General features: G+C 44.8%; 1 protein-coding gene across 4 annotated transcripts in view; it reads left to right on the top strand.

The window, feature by feature from the left end:
• Positions 1-17,518, top strand: part of LOC309336775 (uncharacterized protein) — an 87,817-nt gene that overhangs the window by 54,667 nt on the left and 15,632 nt on the right. For 3 of the 4 annotated variants that reach the window (XM_081853086.1, XM_081853089.1, XM_081853088.1), the window contains exon 2: positions 10,988-11,174. In XM_081853086.1, coding sequence (XP_081709212.1) covers positions 10,988-11,174 — 187 coding nt within the window. Of the gene's footprint in view, positions 1-10,480; positions 11,175-17,518 lie in introns of all 4 variants that reach the window. The other variant, XM_081853087.1, reaches the window with a different exon arrangement.

The raw sequence follows: 17,518 nt of genomic DNA, 5'->3' as shown, positions 1-17,518 counted from the left end.
TGTGCCCATTTAATCATAGCAGATTTCACCGTTTCATCCTGAGTATTCCATTTCAACAGCAAGTTATACACTCTTGACAAGTTCTTAATTTTAGGATCTAGCAGCTCTGTTTCCAATTTTGATTTTTCCACCTGGAAGCCAATTTTTTTGTCCAAGTTATATGCCTCCATTATCTGGTAATAATGAAGCCAATCTCGCACTCTATTTTTTAATTTTTCAAAACTGCAGTTTTAATCTGTCTCCCTCTTGTTCCAAAATTTCCCAATATTTCGGCCATTTGGCCTCTATATTGAACTTTTTCTGAGCCTTCGCTTCCATTGGTGACAACCACCTTGGGGTTTTATTTTCAAGCAAGTCCTTATATCTTATCCAAACACTGAACAGTGCTTTTCTGACAATATGGTTTTTAAAAGCTTTATGTGCTTTGACCTTGTCATACCACAGATATGCATGCCACCCAAATACATTGTTAAAACCTTCTAAATCCAGCACGTCAGTGTTTTCAAGAAGCATCCATTCTCTCAGCCAGCAAAAAGCGGCTGATTCATAATAAAGTTTTAAGTCTGGCAGAGCAAATCCACCTCTTTCTTTAGCATCAGTTAGTATCTTAAATTTTATTCGAGGCTTCTTGCCCTGCCAGACAAATCTAGAGATATCTCTCTGCCACTTCTTGAAACACTCCATTTTATCCAAAATTTGCAATGTTTAAAACAAAAACAGCATCCTTGGCAATACATTCATTTTAATCACAGCAATTCGGCCTAACAATGATAGCTTCAGGTTTGACCATATTTCTAAATCCTTTTTCACTTCCATCCAACATTTTTCATAGTTATCCTTAAATAAATTCACATTCTTAGCGGTCATGTTAACCCCTAGGTATTTCACTTTCTTAGCCAGTGTTAATCCTGTCTCCTTCTGAAACCTCTCTCTCTCAGTCACTGTTAGATTTTTCTCTAAAACCTTAGTTTTCATAGTTCCAGTTACAGATAGGTAGCCGTGTTGGTCTGCCATGGTCAAAACAAAATAAAAAAATTCCTTCCAGTAGCACCTTAAAGACCAACTGAGTTAGTTCTAGGTATGAGCTTTCGTGTGCATGCACACTTCTTCAGATACACTGAAACCGGTGACTTCTGTTTCAGTGTATCTGAAGAAGTGTGCATGCACACGAAAGCTCATACCTAGAACTAACTCAGTTGGTCTTTAAGGTGCTACTGGAAGGAATTTTTTTACTTAGTTTTCATCTTATTCAACTTAAATCCCGCTACTTGTCCAAATTCTTGGATCAGTTCCAGTACTCTTTTAGTACTAGATTCTGGCTCCTGTAATGTCAATACCAAATCATCGGCAAATGCTTTCAATTTGTACTGTTTAGCTCCAACTTGTATACCTTTAACCATTTGGTCCCTTCTAATCATGTTTAAAAGAACCTCCAGGACCGATATAAAAAGCAATGGAGAGATTGGGCAACCTTGTCGTGTTCCTTTCTCTATCTTAAATTCTTCCATCACTACATTATTCACAATTAATTTAGCCTTTTGTTTTTTTTTGTTTTTGTTTGTTTTTTTAAAAATATATTTTATTAAGGGTTTTCTTGTTTTACAGTGTAAGTGTAATGCCTCGTGTATTTTTTTTCCCCCGTATAACATTTTTACAAATCCATTTCATTTGTTGAGGCATTGGGGGAGAAGAAAAAAGAAAAAAAAAAAGAAGAAGAAGAAGAAAGGAGGGTGGAAGGAGGGGAGATGGATGGGGGTGGGGTGGGGTAGCGGTGTTTCTATTATGCTTAATGTATGTAGTTTGGTGTCAGCGTGCTTGTGTTGTTCACTTGTGTTCCTTTGGTGGTGAGAGAGGTTGGGGTTGGCCTAGGATGTGATTGTTTGTTTGTGATTGGCTGTGGTGATCTTTGTTTTTGTGTGTGAGTGAGGTGGGTGGGTGTTTTGGATCAAGTTAGCCATATTGATTTGTATGCTGTTGGTGGATTATTGTCATTGTCCTGTTGGGCTGTGTATGTGATAAAGGGGAGCCATACCGGGGTGAAGGTGTCTTCTTCTGTTTGTCCCCGTGTCAGTTTCAGTTTGTTAGTTAATTTTTCTAGTAGGGCTGTTTCCCATACTATTTGGTACCATTGGTCCATGCTTACTCCTGACAGGTCTCTCCAGTGTCTGGTTATGGTGTTTCTGGCTGCTGAAAGTAGGTGGGTTATGAGTTCTTTGTGGAGTAAATGGGCATTGTTGTCTTGGAAGATGTTTAGTAGGGCCAATTCTGGGGTGAAGTCTAATACTTGCTTTGTTATTTTACATATTTCTTGTATGGCTGTTGTCCAGAATAGTTGGATTTTGGGACACTCCCACCACATGTGGAGGTATGTGCCTGTGGAGGTGCACCCTCTCCAGCATTTTGGTGAGGTTCCTGGGTGTATTAGCGCTAGTTTCCTTGGTGTTAGGTACCACCTGTAGGTGAGTTTCAGTGTGAGTTCTTTTCTTTTCGTTGATATGGATTTAAAGGGGGGTTTAGACCACATTCTGGTCCATTGAGTGGGGTTAATCTCATAGCCTATGTCATTCTCCCATTGTTTTTTGATTGCGTCTAGGGGATTTGCGGGATTTTGGAGTAGTATTTTGTATATTGCGGATACCGTCCCTTTACCATTTCCCTTTGTTGTTAGGAGGAGGTTTTCAAAGGTTGTCAGGGGCCTAGTTGCTGCTGATTTTACTGTTGGGTTGTTTAAGAGGGCATGTAGTTGGTGTTGTGTTAACCAGGGCATTTGGGTGTCTTCTAGTTTGTCTTGTATTTCTTGTGTTGACAAGGGTTTGTTATTTTTATAAAAGTCTATTAGGCGATATAAGCCTTTGGTTCGCCAGGCTTTTATCTGGAGGTTTTGTGCTGCATGGTGGAATAATGGGTGGTACGCCAGGGGGATTAGTGGGGATGGGGTTGGGGATAGTTTGCCTATTTGTGTTTTCCATGCTTTGAGCATGGTCTGTGTGTACCTGTTAAGTGTTGTGGGAATTTTCTTTAGTTTGTTTGGGAGGAGTGGGTATGTTGTGGTGCAGGTATTTTCAATTGTGTCCCTCTCTAGGTGTACCCATTGTTTTGTCTCATCTTCTAGTATGTATGGAATTACATGACGTATTTGGTTGGCAATGTAATATGCTTCTATGTTGGGGATTCCCCATCCTCCTTCTGAGGTGGGGAGGTGCAGGTATTTGGGGCTTATTCTTGGTTTTTTATGTGAGAAGATGAAAGAGTGTAGTTTTCTCTGCCAACTGCGGAGTTGGGTTGAGGGGATCCAGATTGGGAGGGTTTGGAATAGGTAGGTTAGTTTTGGGAGTGTGATCATTTTGATCATGGCTATTTTGTCTGAGAGAGTGAAATTCGTGTTATTCCATCTCTTTAGGTCTTTGTTAATTTGCCGCCACAGGGGCTTGTAGTTGTGGAGGTACAATTTGTTGAGGTTTTTGGTTATTTGTACCCCTAGGTATCTGAACTTGGTGTGGCAGAGTTTTATTTTGGTGACCTTCGTGAGCTCTTTTTGGGTGTGAGGAGGGGTGTTGAAGCACATAGCTTCTGACTTTGTAAAATTTACCTGTAAGCCCGACACCATTGCAAATTTGTTGAGTTCTCTGATTAGGGAGGTTGCTGTGTTTATGGGGTCTGGTGTTGTCACCATTAGGTCATCTGCAAAGAGCCCTAATTTATAGGTTCTGCCTTTTATTTCCACTCCCTTGATGTCTGTGGCTGCTCGGATGCGGATTGCTAAGGGTTCCAGAGCCAGGATAAATAAGAAGGGAGACAGTGGGCATCCTTGTTTCGTGCCTCTTTGGATAGCTATAGTATTAGAATCCATATTGTTAATTCTGCATTTTGCTGAGGCTTGGGAGTATATTTGTTTGAGGATTTGTAGGAAGTTGGGGCCAAATTTCATGTTAGTTAGTACTGCTAATATGTATTTCCACTCTAAGCAATCAAAGGCTTTGAGGATGTCTAGGGACATAATTGTCAATGGGAGTTTTGTTGCCTTGCTGTGTTCGATCAGGTTCAGTAGTTTCCTGATGGGGTCTGTTATATTGCGGCCAGGGACAAAGCCAGTCTGGTCTGGGGCTATTAACTTGTGTAGGAAGATTTTTAGGCGGTTGGCCAAGATTGATGTGAATATCTTGTAGTCTTGGTTTATTAATGAGATTGGGCGGTATGATTCTACTTTGAGGCTGTCTTTTAGTGGTTTTGGGATGAAGACTATTTTGGAGTGGGTCCAGGTTTTGGGGATGGGGCCCCCTTTTATGATGTCGTTGAATAGGCGGGTCATGTAGGGCATCAAGGGTTCTTTGAATTTCCTATAGAATTCTGCTGTGAAGCCGTCTGGGCCTGGGGCTTTGTGTGGTTTCAGGTTTTTGAGGACCACATCTATTTCCTCTGGGGTGATAGGGCTGTCCATGAATTCCTGTTCCTCATCAGTTAGGGTAGGCATGGTCAGTCCTGCTAGAAATGTTCTGATTTCCTTCTCTGGTGGGTTATGGGAGGTGTATAGGTTGGAGTAGAATTCTGCAAATTCTGAGGTTATTTCTTCAGGGGAGGATGTTATGCTGCCGTCTTTTTTGGTGATGCAGTGTATTCTTGTTTTGAGTGCTTTTTTCCTACATCTATTTGCTAGTAATCTGGAGTTTTTCCCTCCATATTCATAGAAACGTTGTTTAGAATATAGAATGCTGATCATTGTTTTGTTAATTTCTAGGGAGTCTAGTTCTCTCCTTTTTTGTTCTATAAGTTTGAGGAGTTTTTTAGATCCTGTTTGTTTGTAGCGTGTTGAGAGGGCTGTGATGTCTTGTTCTATTTTGCTAATTTTTGAGGAGGTTTGTTTTTTAAGGAATGTTTTCTCTTTTATGCAAGCTCCTCTGGTGACCGCTTTCATTGTGTCCCATAGGAGGGGGGTTGTTATATTGTCTACATCGTTTTCCTTGAAGTAGTTTTGGAGGGTTTTTGTGAGACTCTCTCTAATTTGTTTGTTTGTAGTTAGGATGGGACTGAAGGACCATGATGGGGTGGTTTGTGTTCCTTCTCCTATTTTAACGATGACTTCTACTGGGGCGTGATCTGTGATTTTAATGTTACCGATGTTTGTTGATTCCACTGAGGGGATCAGACCCTGTGTGAGTAGAATGCTGTCCAGTCTGGACACTGTATCATGGCGTCCCGATTGGAATGTATGGCTGATGTCTCCCGGGTTTTGCTCACTCCAAATGTCGTAGAGACCCCTGTTTTTTAGCATTTTTAGTAACTTGTAAGAGTTCCTAGTTGTTGGGGGTTTCCTTCGGAGGAAGGTTGCCCATGGGGTTGTAGGGTGGATATCTTTCAGGGATATACCTTTCATATTTAGATTGAGGTCCCCTCCTAGGATTGCTTCCCCTTCAGAGAAGGAGAGGAATTTGTTTAGTGTCTTCTGGAAGAATTCTAATTGTTTCGCGTTTGGGGCATATATGGAGCCAATTGTCAGTTTGATTTTACCATCTAGTGTCCCTTTAGCGAAAATGAATCTGCCTTTTTTGTCCCTGAGGACTGTTGTGGCAGTGAAGTTCAGGTCTCTACTGAGTATTATGGCTACACCGCGAGCTTTCCCTGAGCCTCGTGCGACCCACTGCTGACTGAAGCGGGGGTCGCTCAGGAGTTTGCTGCCTTTGGGTGGGTTGTGTATTTCTTGTAGGAAGGTGATGTGTGGTTTCATGGTGTTTATGTATGAGGTGATGCGTTTTCTTTTGATGGGGTTTCCCAGCCCCCTCACGTTTAATGTAATTGCTTTTAGGTTAGCCATCTTGCTTATCTATTATGTGGGGCGATTCCCTGCCAACCCGTTCGGGTTGTCTTGTGTCTCTCTCTTCGTGTTGTTTAAAGAACCAGTGGGGTTGCGCTGACCTAGGGTGTGGTGGGTGGGGGGGCTAATGGGATTAGAGTAAGATTTGGGTTAAAGAGTAGGGGGTAAGTTGTAGAGAGTTTCCTATATGTAGTCATATAGGTGTTTGTTTGGGGTATTTTGGGCCATCTGGCATTTAGCCGGTTGGTCCTAGGTCTCAGCTGGTGTGGAAGGCCGTGTTCAAGGACAGGCCGTCCCCCCTGTTGTTTGCGAGAGGGGGAGATCAGTGAGACAGTGTGAAGTGACTTTGTAACGTCGCTGTCAAGTATAAGGTTCATGAGCAATGTTGCCAAAGTTATGAGCAACATTGTTGGTGTGTTGGGGTGTGGGTGTGGGTGCTGGTACGCTCTGGTGCCACCATAGTGCTGGTTGGGTATCAGATTTTAGCCTGATTGTGGGTTGTGTTATTGAGGTTGGAGGAGTTGTTTTTCCATTAGTATGGAGTATGGGAATGTTGAAGGTGTGGGTGGTGGGGAATGTGGTTGAGGTCGTCTGGGCTGGTGTTGGGGTGGGGATTTCTGTGGGGGTGTGGGGCCGGGGGGATGTTGATGGTGTTAACTAAATCTATGTTTTGGGGGGGAGAGGGGGAAGGGGGGGGAATCACCAGTCCTTCAGTTTGTGGCTTCATTCAGCTGCGGTTGTTGTTGTTGTAGGGTTGTCCATCTGCGATGAATTGGTTTGGTTAATCTTGGTCTGGTTTCTTGTGTCGTATGGCCGGCGGGGTGGTTCTGAGCATGATGCTTGTCTGTATTGGTTTGCGTTGTTGTGCTGCTTCTGTTGTTTCCTTTTCTTCTTCTCTACCGTCGTCCAGTTGTTTGCTGTTGTTTCCTCGTGGTTGGGGCTGTCACTTGGTGGGTTTGTCGGTTGCCATTCCGGTGGGAGGTCGAGTTCAAGGTTCTTTAGTAGTTGTAGGGCCTCAGATATGTTGGTGGCCGTGTGTTGTGTTGTATTAGTTGTTACAATTAGGCGGAAGGGGAAGCCCCATCGGTATTTGATCCCGGCTTGTTGGAGACGCTGGGTGAATGGGCGCAGGCTTTTCCTCCGGTTTAGGGTATCCTGGGATAGGTCCTGTAGGGCCAGAATGGGGGTTTCTCCATATCGAAGGTTGGTTGAGTTTCTGAGGTTGTTCCATACCTCTTCCTTCTTTTTGTAGCGCGTGAAGCATACAATGATGTCTCTTGGGGGGGCGCTGGGTTTTGGCATGGGTTTTAGGGCTCTGTGAGCCCTCTCCAAGTCATCTGCCTCAAGTTTCAGGCCTGGGATTGTGTTTTTCAGCCAGCGTATAATTAGGTCTGCTGGGCTTTTCTCCTCTGTTTTTTCAGGAAAGTTGCGGAAGCGCATGTTACAGCGTCTATTGCGATCTTCAAGGTCGGCTTGCTTAATTTTCATCTCTCTGTGTTCTGCTTCCATTTGGTTTACCAGTTCGTCCAGTTTCTTGTTCACACGTGCGTTCTCCTCCCGGTATTGCTCTATTATTCTTTCTTGCATTTGGTTCTTGTTCTCTAGAGCTTCCACTTTGGAGGTTAGATTGTTGATTAGTGCCTGCATGGGAGCCATTGTGGCCTTCAGTGTTTCTTCTAATCGTGCTTCTAATCTTGCTTCCATTTCCCTCAGATCTCGTTTCGTTACTGGGTGGTCGTCATCTTGAAGGGGAGTTATGGTATTGGCATTGTTTGCCATCTCCCTGGTTGGTGTCATCTCAGTCTCCCTAATGGTTTTGGTTTGAGGTTGGCTTGGCATCCTCTTGGAGTAGGGCGTGTGGTGGTTAGGAGTTGTGACAGTGGTGATTCCTGGGTATTGTTGGGTTGCTGGGCTGATCAGGCGTTGCCGGTGGCTTTTACAGAGCGTTTGGATTAGGTGGTCATTTGTGTCACTTCTAGCCTGTGTTTTAAGAACTTGTCTAGAGTTTCTGTGGTTGCCTCAGCGTTGCCGCCAAAGCGGGGGGGGGGGGCAGGTAAGTAGAGATGGGTAGACTAACGGACAGACAGTTCATATAAGGGGGAGGGGTTAGCAGGTAGAGATGCAAGAGATTAGAGGGGTGGGGCCAGGGAAAATATGTGTTTAGGAGGGGGTTGTATATACCCAAAAAGGGTATTGGGGTCCGGTTAAGGTGGAGGTTGGGGTTGGGGGTGCGCTCAGAAACAGAGACAGACAAATAGGCTATATGTAAAGGGTGGAGGGAGAAAAAGGAAGAAGAAAAAAGAAAGAAGAAGGGGGGAGACGGGGGGGAGAGGGGAGATTGGAGTGAAAGAGAAGAGAGAGAGAGAGAAAAAAAGAGAGTTGAAAGAGGAGAGATAGTACAGTAATATCGGCGGTATTAGATTGCCGCAGTAGTTTTAGCTATAGTATGAGGGGGGCAAAGTAGGATATGGTGATATGAATGTGTGTATGTGTTTCCTTTAGGGGAAGGGGGGATGGAGAGAGGGAGGAGGAAGAGAAAAGGAGAGGGGGAGGGGGAAGGGTGGGAAAAGGAGGGAGAAGAAAAGAGAGGGGGAGAGAAGGGAGGGGGAGGGAGGGTGAGCTGTGGCAATGGTATGGGGGGGAAAGTCTTATTTTAAAAGAGGGGGTGGGGGGAAAGGGCTCCCCCCTCAAAAACAAGCTGACGAACAGGCTAAAAAGGGGGAGTTGATTTTAAAAGATAAAGGGGATAGAGAACAAAATTGGGGATGGAGAAAGGTGGGATAAAAGGAAAAAATAAAATAAAGGGGGTGAAGGGAGAGAGAGGAGAGAAAAAAGGGAGAGAAAAATAAACGGGGGGGAGTATCAATAGCAATAGCAGTGGTATGGAGGAAATTTTTGTTTAAAAAGAGAGTGGTGGTCGTGGATGGGGGTGAAAGATCCCCCCCTCAAGAACAAGCTAACAAATAGAATAGAAATAGAAATAGAATAGAGGGGGGGTTGTGTCTTTTTTAAAATATATATATAAAAAAAGAAACCTATTTCCCCCTAATTATTATTATTATTTTCTGTTTGAAAAAAGTAAGGGTGGCTGCTGCAGCAGTGCCCCCTCTTTTAAAAAGAAAAATGATCAAAGTAGGTATATGGGGGGGGGGGAAATAAAAAAAAAGGACTTTTTTTTTTAAAAAAAAGGGAGAGGGGAGGAAGGGGTTAAAAAGGGATATATATATTTTTTTTTTAAAAAGGGGGGGAGGGTAGTTTCTTCCTTTCTGCGATCTCCTTTGTCATGCGGTTTTCCTCTGTTTTCCGGAGGGGTAGGCTCCCGTCGGCTCAGCCACGTGTTTTTTTCGGAGCCTGTTTTTTCGGAGCCGTGCTCACCTACCTCTCCTCTTCTTTCCCGTCGGCAGAGATGGGGGGCAGCAGCGGTAAAGTTGGGGCTCTTTTTTCTTTCTTTCCTTTTCTCCTTCTTTCCCCCTTTTCTCTTCTTTTTCTCCCTCTCTGCGTTGGCTGCACTGTCCTCCTGGTTTTGGAGCTCCTCTTAGCTGTTGGGGGGGGGTGGTCGGGTGCCTTTCCGGGTGCCTTTCCGGCTCAATCTCAGTCCTGGGGGGGGGGTGTGTTTTGGCTCCTTTGATAGACCCCTGGGCACCCCCAATTCCTCTCTGCTGGCAGTGCTGGCGGCAGCAGTCCTGGGAGTCCGGGAGTCGGCCAGACAGAGCCTTTTACTCTGGCTGGCTTCAGGAGCTCTTTTCTGCTGTTGCAGCCGCCATGCTGCCTCCGGAAGTCCCCAATTTAGCCTTTTGTTCTGAGTAAATTGCACCTATACCATTGCCAAAACCTTGACCAACCCCCATCCCCTGTAAATTCTTCTTCATAAAACTCCAAGAAATATTATCAAAGGCTTTCTCCGCGTCCACAAATATCAAGACTGCTTTAGTATTAATATTCACTTGTAATTTTTCTAGAATATTAATTATGTTCCTCGTATTGTCAGACAAGTGCCTGCCCGGGAGAAAGCCCGCTTGATCTTTATGTATTTCTTCTACTAAAACCTTTTTTAGTCTTTTAGCCATGATATCTGCAAAAATTTTATAATCCACATTGAGCAAAGATATGGGGCGGTAGTTCTTAAGCTGTGTCTTCTCAGACTCTGTTTTCGGTATAAGTGTAATATAAGCTTCCTTCCATGACTCTGGTGCCTTTTTCCTTTCCAATATTTCATTACAAACTTCCTTTAATGGCTGTACTAACCATTCTTTCAGGGATCTATAATATCTTGAAGTCAAACCATCCGGTCCTGGAGATTTGCCTAATTGCATATTCTGGATGGCCCCTTCTACCTCCTGCTCTGTTATTTTGCAGTTCAACATTAGCTTATTTTCTTGAAAGATTTTTTTGTAGTCCATTTGTTTTCAAAAATCGGTCAATGTCCATTTCTTTCTGCGTCTCCTGTGTATATAATTGTTTAAAGTACCTCTGGAAACACTTTCTGATCTCCACTGGATTCTGTATATATTTTCCTTCCACTTCCAAGTTTGTAATGGTATTAAGTTTTTGTCTTTTTTTCATTTGCCAAGCCAGCAATTTTCCGCATTTATTTGCCGATGCGGAAATGTGGAGGGGGGGTGTCTCTCAACCACTTTTAAACCCCCCCCACTCCCACCGCATGGAAGGCAGAGCCATGAAGTGAACCAGGCACTGCAGCTCCTTCCCCTCTCACTGGGCTGCAGAGGAGGAAAGGGATGGGTTTGAAGGCTCTTCCTGCCTCTCTCCCCTGAGGAACAAGAGCAAAGGGTGTTTGCAGGACAGGAGGGCAGAGGAGGAGGAAGCCAGGGCAGAGGGAGCAGATCCCCCGCCTCTCCTAGGGGGTCCAGATGCAAGCAAGGGGCTTCCTCCTTCTCCATGCAAGGGCCACCCATGTATTCAGAGCAGTCCTTTAAAGATTAACTCTTAAGTTCCAAGGGATCTACTCTCAGGCCACTAATGTGCATACCATGCCAGCCTTAGGAAGGGAGGCGGGACAGGCAGGTGAAAGGAATTTGCAACGGTGTTTGAAAATGGGTGGGGGATCTTGGGAAGGGGGTGCCCAGTTGGGGCTTCTCCAGGGGCAGCAGAATGTCTTGGGCAGGAGAATCCCTGCAGGGGCTCTCAGACTCCCTTGGCTTCTTCTTCCCTCCCTCCCAGGAAGCTGCAACTTGCTCTGGATTCTGCGCTCCTCAGGAAGCTGAACCTGCAAACCTAGCTGAGACTGAACCTGCAACCCTGGCCAGGATGGAAGGAGGAAGATGGACGGTTGACCTGGTCAGGCTGTCTCCCGCATCCCTCCCCACAACCTCTGAGCATTCCCTCCCAGGACCCTTGGAGAAATCTGGTGAGTTCCAGGGGAGAGGAGATGGGGACAGGGATAGATGGATGGTGGAGGGAGAAAGAGGAAAAGATGGAGAGGAGACAAATGGAAGGAAGTTCCTGACAGGAAGAAGGAAGGGGTGACGCCTTCTCCGAAGCAGCTCTTTGTTTCTTGAATCCCTTTCATAAAGTACAGTGGTACCTTGGGTGTTATGTAGTGAAGTTTTACCCTGGGCCAGCAGGGGGGATACTGTAGATAGTTTTCACTCAGGTCCACGTCAGTTATTTTAGGCGGGAAACTCTGGGTTGTTGTTGCTACAATGTTGACAGCCAGCTGCCTATAAAAGCAGGCCGGCTGAGCTGTTTGCTGTTCAGTTCTGTCCAGCTTGCAAGTAAAGAGCTGCTCTGGAGAAATCGCTGTGTCGTCTGCTATGTTCGCCCACAACTTAACATTGGGTTACATACGCTTCAGGTTACAGACTCCGCTAACCCAAAAATAGTACCTCTGGTTAAGAACTTTGCTTCAGGATGAGAACACAAAACACGAGGCAACAGCGGGAGGCCCCATTAGCTAAAGTGGTGCTTCAGGTTAAGAACAGTTTCAGGTTAAGAACGGACCTCCGGAACGAATTGAGTATGTAACCAGAGGTACCACTGTAGTGGGGGCAGATTTTCTTCCTCCAGGATTTTAAATCTTAGGAGTTACAGTGGTACCTTGGTTCTCAAACATAATCGGTTCCAGAAGTCTTCCAAAACTAAAGCGTTCCAAAACCAAGGAGCATAAAATGAAAGCAATAAACAATGTTCTGTACCATAAAATAAATAAGACAGTATTTTAGATGATAGAAATTAAAATTAAAACAAAAAAACAAGCCACAGTCAAGAATGAAAAAGGCACACAAACAAAAACGCAGAACAATAGGAAAAATCTAAAGCACCAAATGTCACCTCAGAACAATGCAACCAGAAACAGCTTTAATATTGATGGGGGGGGGAGCATAAATTAGCTGTGCAAGGGAACAAATGGGATGAAAAAGCCTTGATTACGATGGAGACGACTTAAATTAGCTGTTCAAGGGTAAAACAGAATGAAAAAAAGCCTCAATTAGGATGGGGGGCACTTAAATTTGCTGCGCAACACTAAAAATGGAAGCTCAGGAGCACGTTCAGTTTCCGGGGCAAACTTCAAAAACAGGAACGCCTATTTTGGGGTTTGCAAATGATGAATCAACAGAAGCATAAGTCAATCTATGGACTTCCCTTTTTTTGAAATATTTTTATTGGTTTTTACAAATTCAAGTTTATATTAAAGACATTTATATAAAGCCAGTGTGGTGTAGTGGTTAAGAGCGGTAGATTCGTAATCTGGGGAACCGGGTTCGCTTCCTTGCTCCTCCACATGCAGCTGCTGGGTGACCTTGGGCCAGTCACACTTCTCTGAAGTCTCTCAGCCCCACTCACCTCACAGAGTGTTTGTTGTGGGGGAAGAAGGGAAAGGAGATTGTTAGCCGCTTTGAGACTCCTTCAGGTAGTGATAAAGCGGGATATCAAATCCAAACTGTTGTTGTTGTTGTTGTTGTTGTTGTTGTTGTTCTTCTTCTTCTTCTTCTTCTTCTTCTTCTTCTTCTTCTTGAGATTCTCTGAATCACATGACTTCACTCCATTCCTTTCATTTACCGTATTTTTCGCTCCATAAGGCACACCGGACCTTAAGACGCACCTAGTTTTCAGAGGGGGAAAACAGGGGAAAAATATTCTGAATCAAATGTACTAAACTATTTAATAAACTACTGGTATATCAGAGTGAGACTACGAGGTACAGGAGCTGTGTGTTTGTTTAGTGTGCAGGCTCAAGGAGCCAGTGGATCAGCTGAGATGCGGCGGATTTGCGTAATTTTCCCCTCTCCCTCAGCCTCTGCCCTCCAGTCCCCAGCAGCCTTCCTTTTTTACCTCCAGATTTTCACTGTGCTCGTGGCTCAGAGCTCAAGTTTGGGGTGTTTTTTGCTGCTGGTTGCTTAAATTTTATCCTTCCCGATCCAACCCCTCCTGTGTCCTGCCGTCCCTCTGCAGCCTCATTGCTCCGTTTAGGGAGCGGGCGAACCTTCTGCTGGCTACGCACCACTTTTAAAAGTGCCTTCTGGCTTTGAAGCACCTGCCTCCCTTTGCCATTTTACTTAAGGTATTTGCCCTGTGCCTGGGGTTTTTTTTCCATTTAACAGTTTGCAGCCTCTTCCTTCCGTTGTGTCAGGGGTTCAGGGAGAGAGACGCAGATGAGGGAGGAGACAGAGAGTGAGGGGGAAGGATTCCAGACTGACGAGGAAGAGGATGACAATGACCCAAGATTGTCCATGAGTCCGTCCAGTGAATCGGAGGACTCCCAAAAGGGAGCCCCTCTGGTCAAGCCAAGGGGAGCTAGAGGGGGAAGCAGTCAGGAGCAGGGAAACGAAGGGGGAACCCCCAGTGGGAGTTGGAGAGCGAGACCGGCTGCTCCGCTGGAACGGAGTGAGGGGGGAGGAGTGACCAGTGTGTCAGAAGGAGCAGAACAGGAAGCAGAGAGGGGAAGGAGATCAGGGCAAAACGTCCTGCCGGAAGGGGAGGAAAGTAGTATCGAGGGCAGTGTAACTGTCGAAGGGAAGGTCAGGAGCAACGTACGCGCGCCAAGTTCAAAATGGGAGGCGCGCGGAAATGAAGAGAGTCCTGGGGAGGAGCCTGGTCCCAAAGCCCGAAGGAGGGGGGAGGAGGCGGCAGAGGATTCAGCCTCTGGAGAGTCCCGAAGGGAGAGAACACAGGGGGGCAGAAAGACCCTGCGGAAAAGGAAAGAGAGAAAGAGGTGGACCAGTACAAGCCTCTTAAACTGGTGTCGAGGCGGAACTGACTCAGAGGGGACTTCAGCGGTCTAAGCGTAACAGACGTAGAGTCACAGAGCTCGGATGTAAAGCTAATAATGTTCTTCAATAAAAGCTTTTGTACATAAGCTGGAGTGGACTTTGGTCTCTTGTGAGCTGGGACCACGGGTGACTCTGACACGTTGCTTGTTTTGAGGCAGGATAGATTTGAGCAATTGGATTGGATTGATCTTTATTACGGCCATTGGCCCGTTACACGACAGTTTTCCATACCAACATATTATACTTAAACCTCCAAATTTAAAATCACCTAAACTTACAAAAGACAAACAGGAACCGAAGCAAAACAAAAACAAGGACGACCATCATACATTACAATAAATTTGTAACCTATACATCGCCCTCTGCTCATAAATTAATCAAGGATATCAATGGTGATATCGCCTAAAACATAGATCATGGTTTAAAACAATGGTGATATCACCTAAAACATAGATCATGGTTTAAAGGGGTTAACCGAGCCACACAGGAGACCGTTTCTCTTCTTTAGGGATAGGACGCTGATCAAGAATCTGGCAACCATGAGTGATCTTAGGGGGTCATCGTCAATTAGTAGATATCTCAGTTTGGCTTCAATCGTATCATCGGCAATTCCCTTAAGATATTGAGCAAGAAACTTGCTCCTGGCCGGCAAGTGAAAAGCACAGTCAAAAATTATGTGATGTAATGATTCCGGTGCCCCACAATTACAATCACATAAGAGCGATATCTGTCCATTGGAGAATCTATTTCTCAGCACGTTCGATGGGAAGGTGTTGAATCTTGCCTTTACAAAGGCATATCTATGAGCTGAGGAAGTTAAGGAATTCAAATAGTTTGGGAGCCTTAAGAGGGGTAATAAACCAAGATTTAGAGGTGAGCAGGTACCATTGCCCAAGACCATTTTCTGCTGCAAGTCCATCTCCTCTAGTTTACAGGTTACTGTTCTTTTAGCTGGGACTATGTCCTGCTCTAGTAATTTGGATGGGGCGATTCCCATTGCCATGATTTTCAGCTGTAAATTTTTTACCCATGGGCTCTGGAAATCATCTCTCCACATACATTGTATCAAGTACAAGTTTGGGAGATTGTGCCATAGAGATAACCAGTGACAAAGTATGTGCTTCCACAGAGCATTTTCCAGGGATACAATATTAAGTTTCATGCGTAACGCTGTATTACTTACACAGTTGGGCAGTTTCAATATCCCTCTTAAAAACTGATTTTGAATGGGACTTCCGGAGGTGGCGCGAAACGGCGATGGCGGTCCTCTTCACTGTCTGAAGAGGGGCTCCGCAGGAAAGGGTCGTTCGCTGCGGCATAGCGACGACCCGTTAGGAAAAACCACGGGCAGAGGGAGCCCGTGGCCGTGGGACTCGGCGGGCGCCAGGAACTCCCCCAGAAGTGTGGAAGGGACCCCGTAAGGGGCTCCGGAGCGCGAAAGGGGGAGCGGCGCTGTGAGTTCATCGCTCTTTCTGCGGGAGGCGAAGCCGCGCAGCTGCTGCTGATGAGCGCCGACCTTTCTTCCTGTGAACATCAATTTGGCAAGTAACATACCCGTGAGTAAAGTGAACTACAATTTGGACCTAAAATATCTTTTTTTCGGGTTTGAAACCGGGTGACGAGTAAAAGGAAGTCCGTCTCCCGATACTGCTTACAAGATCAAAGCAAAGGCACAGAGGAGCGCTGAGGCGCTTAATGGGAGCTTTGTAAAGTGGAACTATTGTGCATTTACAGAATTTGCAGTCCTCTTATTTAAAAGACCAAGAGAGATTTTATTTCTGCTTATGGGACTTGTATTTGGGACTTTGTTTCAAGAACGCAAGTCGTCGGGCTGTCAGTGCGTAACTGAGCTGTCAAACTGCGGACTACAGTAACAAGATTTTAAGCTGCTACATATATTGAGACTTTAAATGTTTAAAACATTGTTGCAATTACCAATCTGGCTCCTAGCGGCTTTAGTTTAAAAAGTAGAGGACTCTGCGAACCTTCCTTATTGTCTTGGAATTACAAATTAAAAAAGAGATTATAGAAACTTTAAATGGCGGAAAAATCCTCTCCTTCCCTGAAACTTTAAGATACTCCCCCTAGAGGATTGTGGAGTTACAGAGGCCTGGGAAACATACTTTGTTTGGAATTTCTGTGGTTTAATTGTTTGTACTCTGGACTTGCTTTCTCATGGAATAAAGGATAATTTGACCTTGAACAAGAGGCAGGTGTGGAATGAGTGGCACAGGGAAAACAAGAGCAGCCAAAGCTAAAGAAAGAGAAAAAGAGAAAGAAAAAGAAAGGAAGCCTGTGCAACTTGTCCAAACAACTTTAGCTCATCATCGCAGATCATCTGTACCAACCGTCCTGACAGCACAGGAGGTGGAGGCTGAACAGCCTGCTGAAGAGGACATGGCAACAGGAGGATCTGACACAGTTTTGAAACAAATTTTAGAACAATTAGCAATTTTAAATCAAAAAGTGGACAATCAATCACTAAAAATAGACCAAGCAACAACTACTATTGGTGCATTATCTGAAAAGGTCTCTCAGAATACACAGGCAATTGAGAATCTACAAGGAGCTACAGCTGAAAACCATAAATTAGCTGTGGAAGCCTATCAAAAAGCGGAGCAAGCAAGCAAAAAAGTTGATGAGATTAAAGGTGAAATCAAGCCTCTGCAAAGACAGGTAGGGGAACAACAGGCCTACCTGTCGATGGTGGAATTGAGAAACAAGGAGAATAACCTTAGGTTGAGAGCTGTCCCAGAATTGGAGGAAGGTAATTTGGAGGGATTTTTGACACTTTTATTCTCCAAATTTTGGGGAATAGAAGAGGAGAAAGACTTTAAAATTGTAACTGCATTTAGACTGGGCAGATCGGTGAAGAAAGACAAGTCCAGAGACTGTTTGGTCATTTTGAGATCAAGAGAAGAAAGAGACAAGATACTAGGCCTACATTTCAAAAAATCTCTAGAGATAGAAGGTAAAAAGGCTGAAATTTACAGAGACATACCCAAATTGTTATTGGATCTTAGAGCCTCATACTTAGAACTGGCAAAGCTGTTGAGAAACAACACAATCCCTTATAGGTGGGAGTTCCCGCAAGGACTATCATTCAGCTATAAAGGAAGGAAAATAAGAATCAGAACACCAGAGGACCAGCAGAAGTTTCTTCACGACAGCGGGGAAGACCTCCAGAAAGGAGCAGTTGCGTCTTGGCCACCCCCACCACCAGAAACCAAACAGCCTGGAGCTGGACCATCACTGCCACCGCCGGGAACGGGGGACCTAGACACCCCATTGTAAGGCCTATAAATTGATTCAGGATGTCTCTGCAACTTCTTAGTTGGAATATAAATGGCGGAAATTCTCCAGAAAAAAGAAGGAAAGTATTTCATATATTGAAGAAAGAACAATTGGACATTATCTGCCTGCAAGAAACACATGTGACAAGGCTTCATCGGAAAGTGTTAATTAATAAAAGGTTAGGCCA

This window comes from Podarcis erhardii (genome assembly GCF_964252035.2).
Source record: "Podarcis erhardii genome assembly, chromosome: 2".
Taxonomy (NCBI): Eukaryota; Metazoa; Chordata; class Lepidosauria; order Squamata; family Lacertidae; genus Podarcis; species Podarcis erhardii.
Note: the sequence above shows the minus strand (reverse complement) of the source record. Positions and strands in the feature narration are given on the sequence as shown.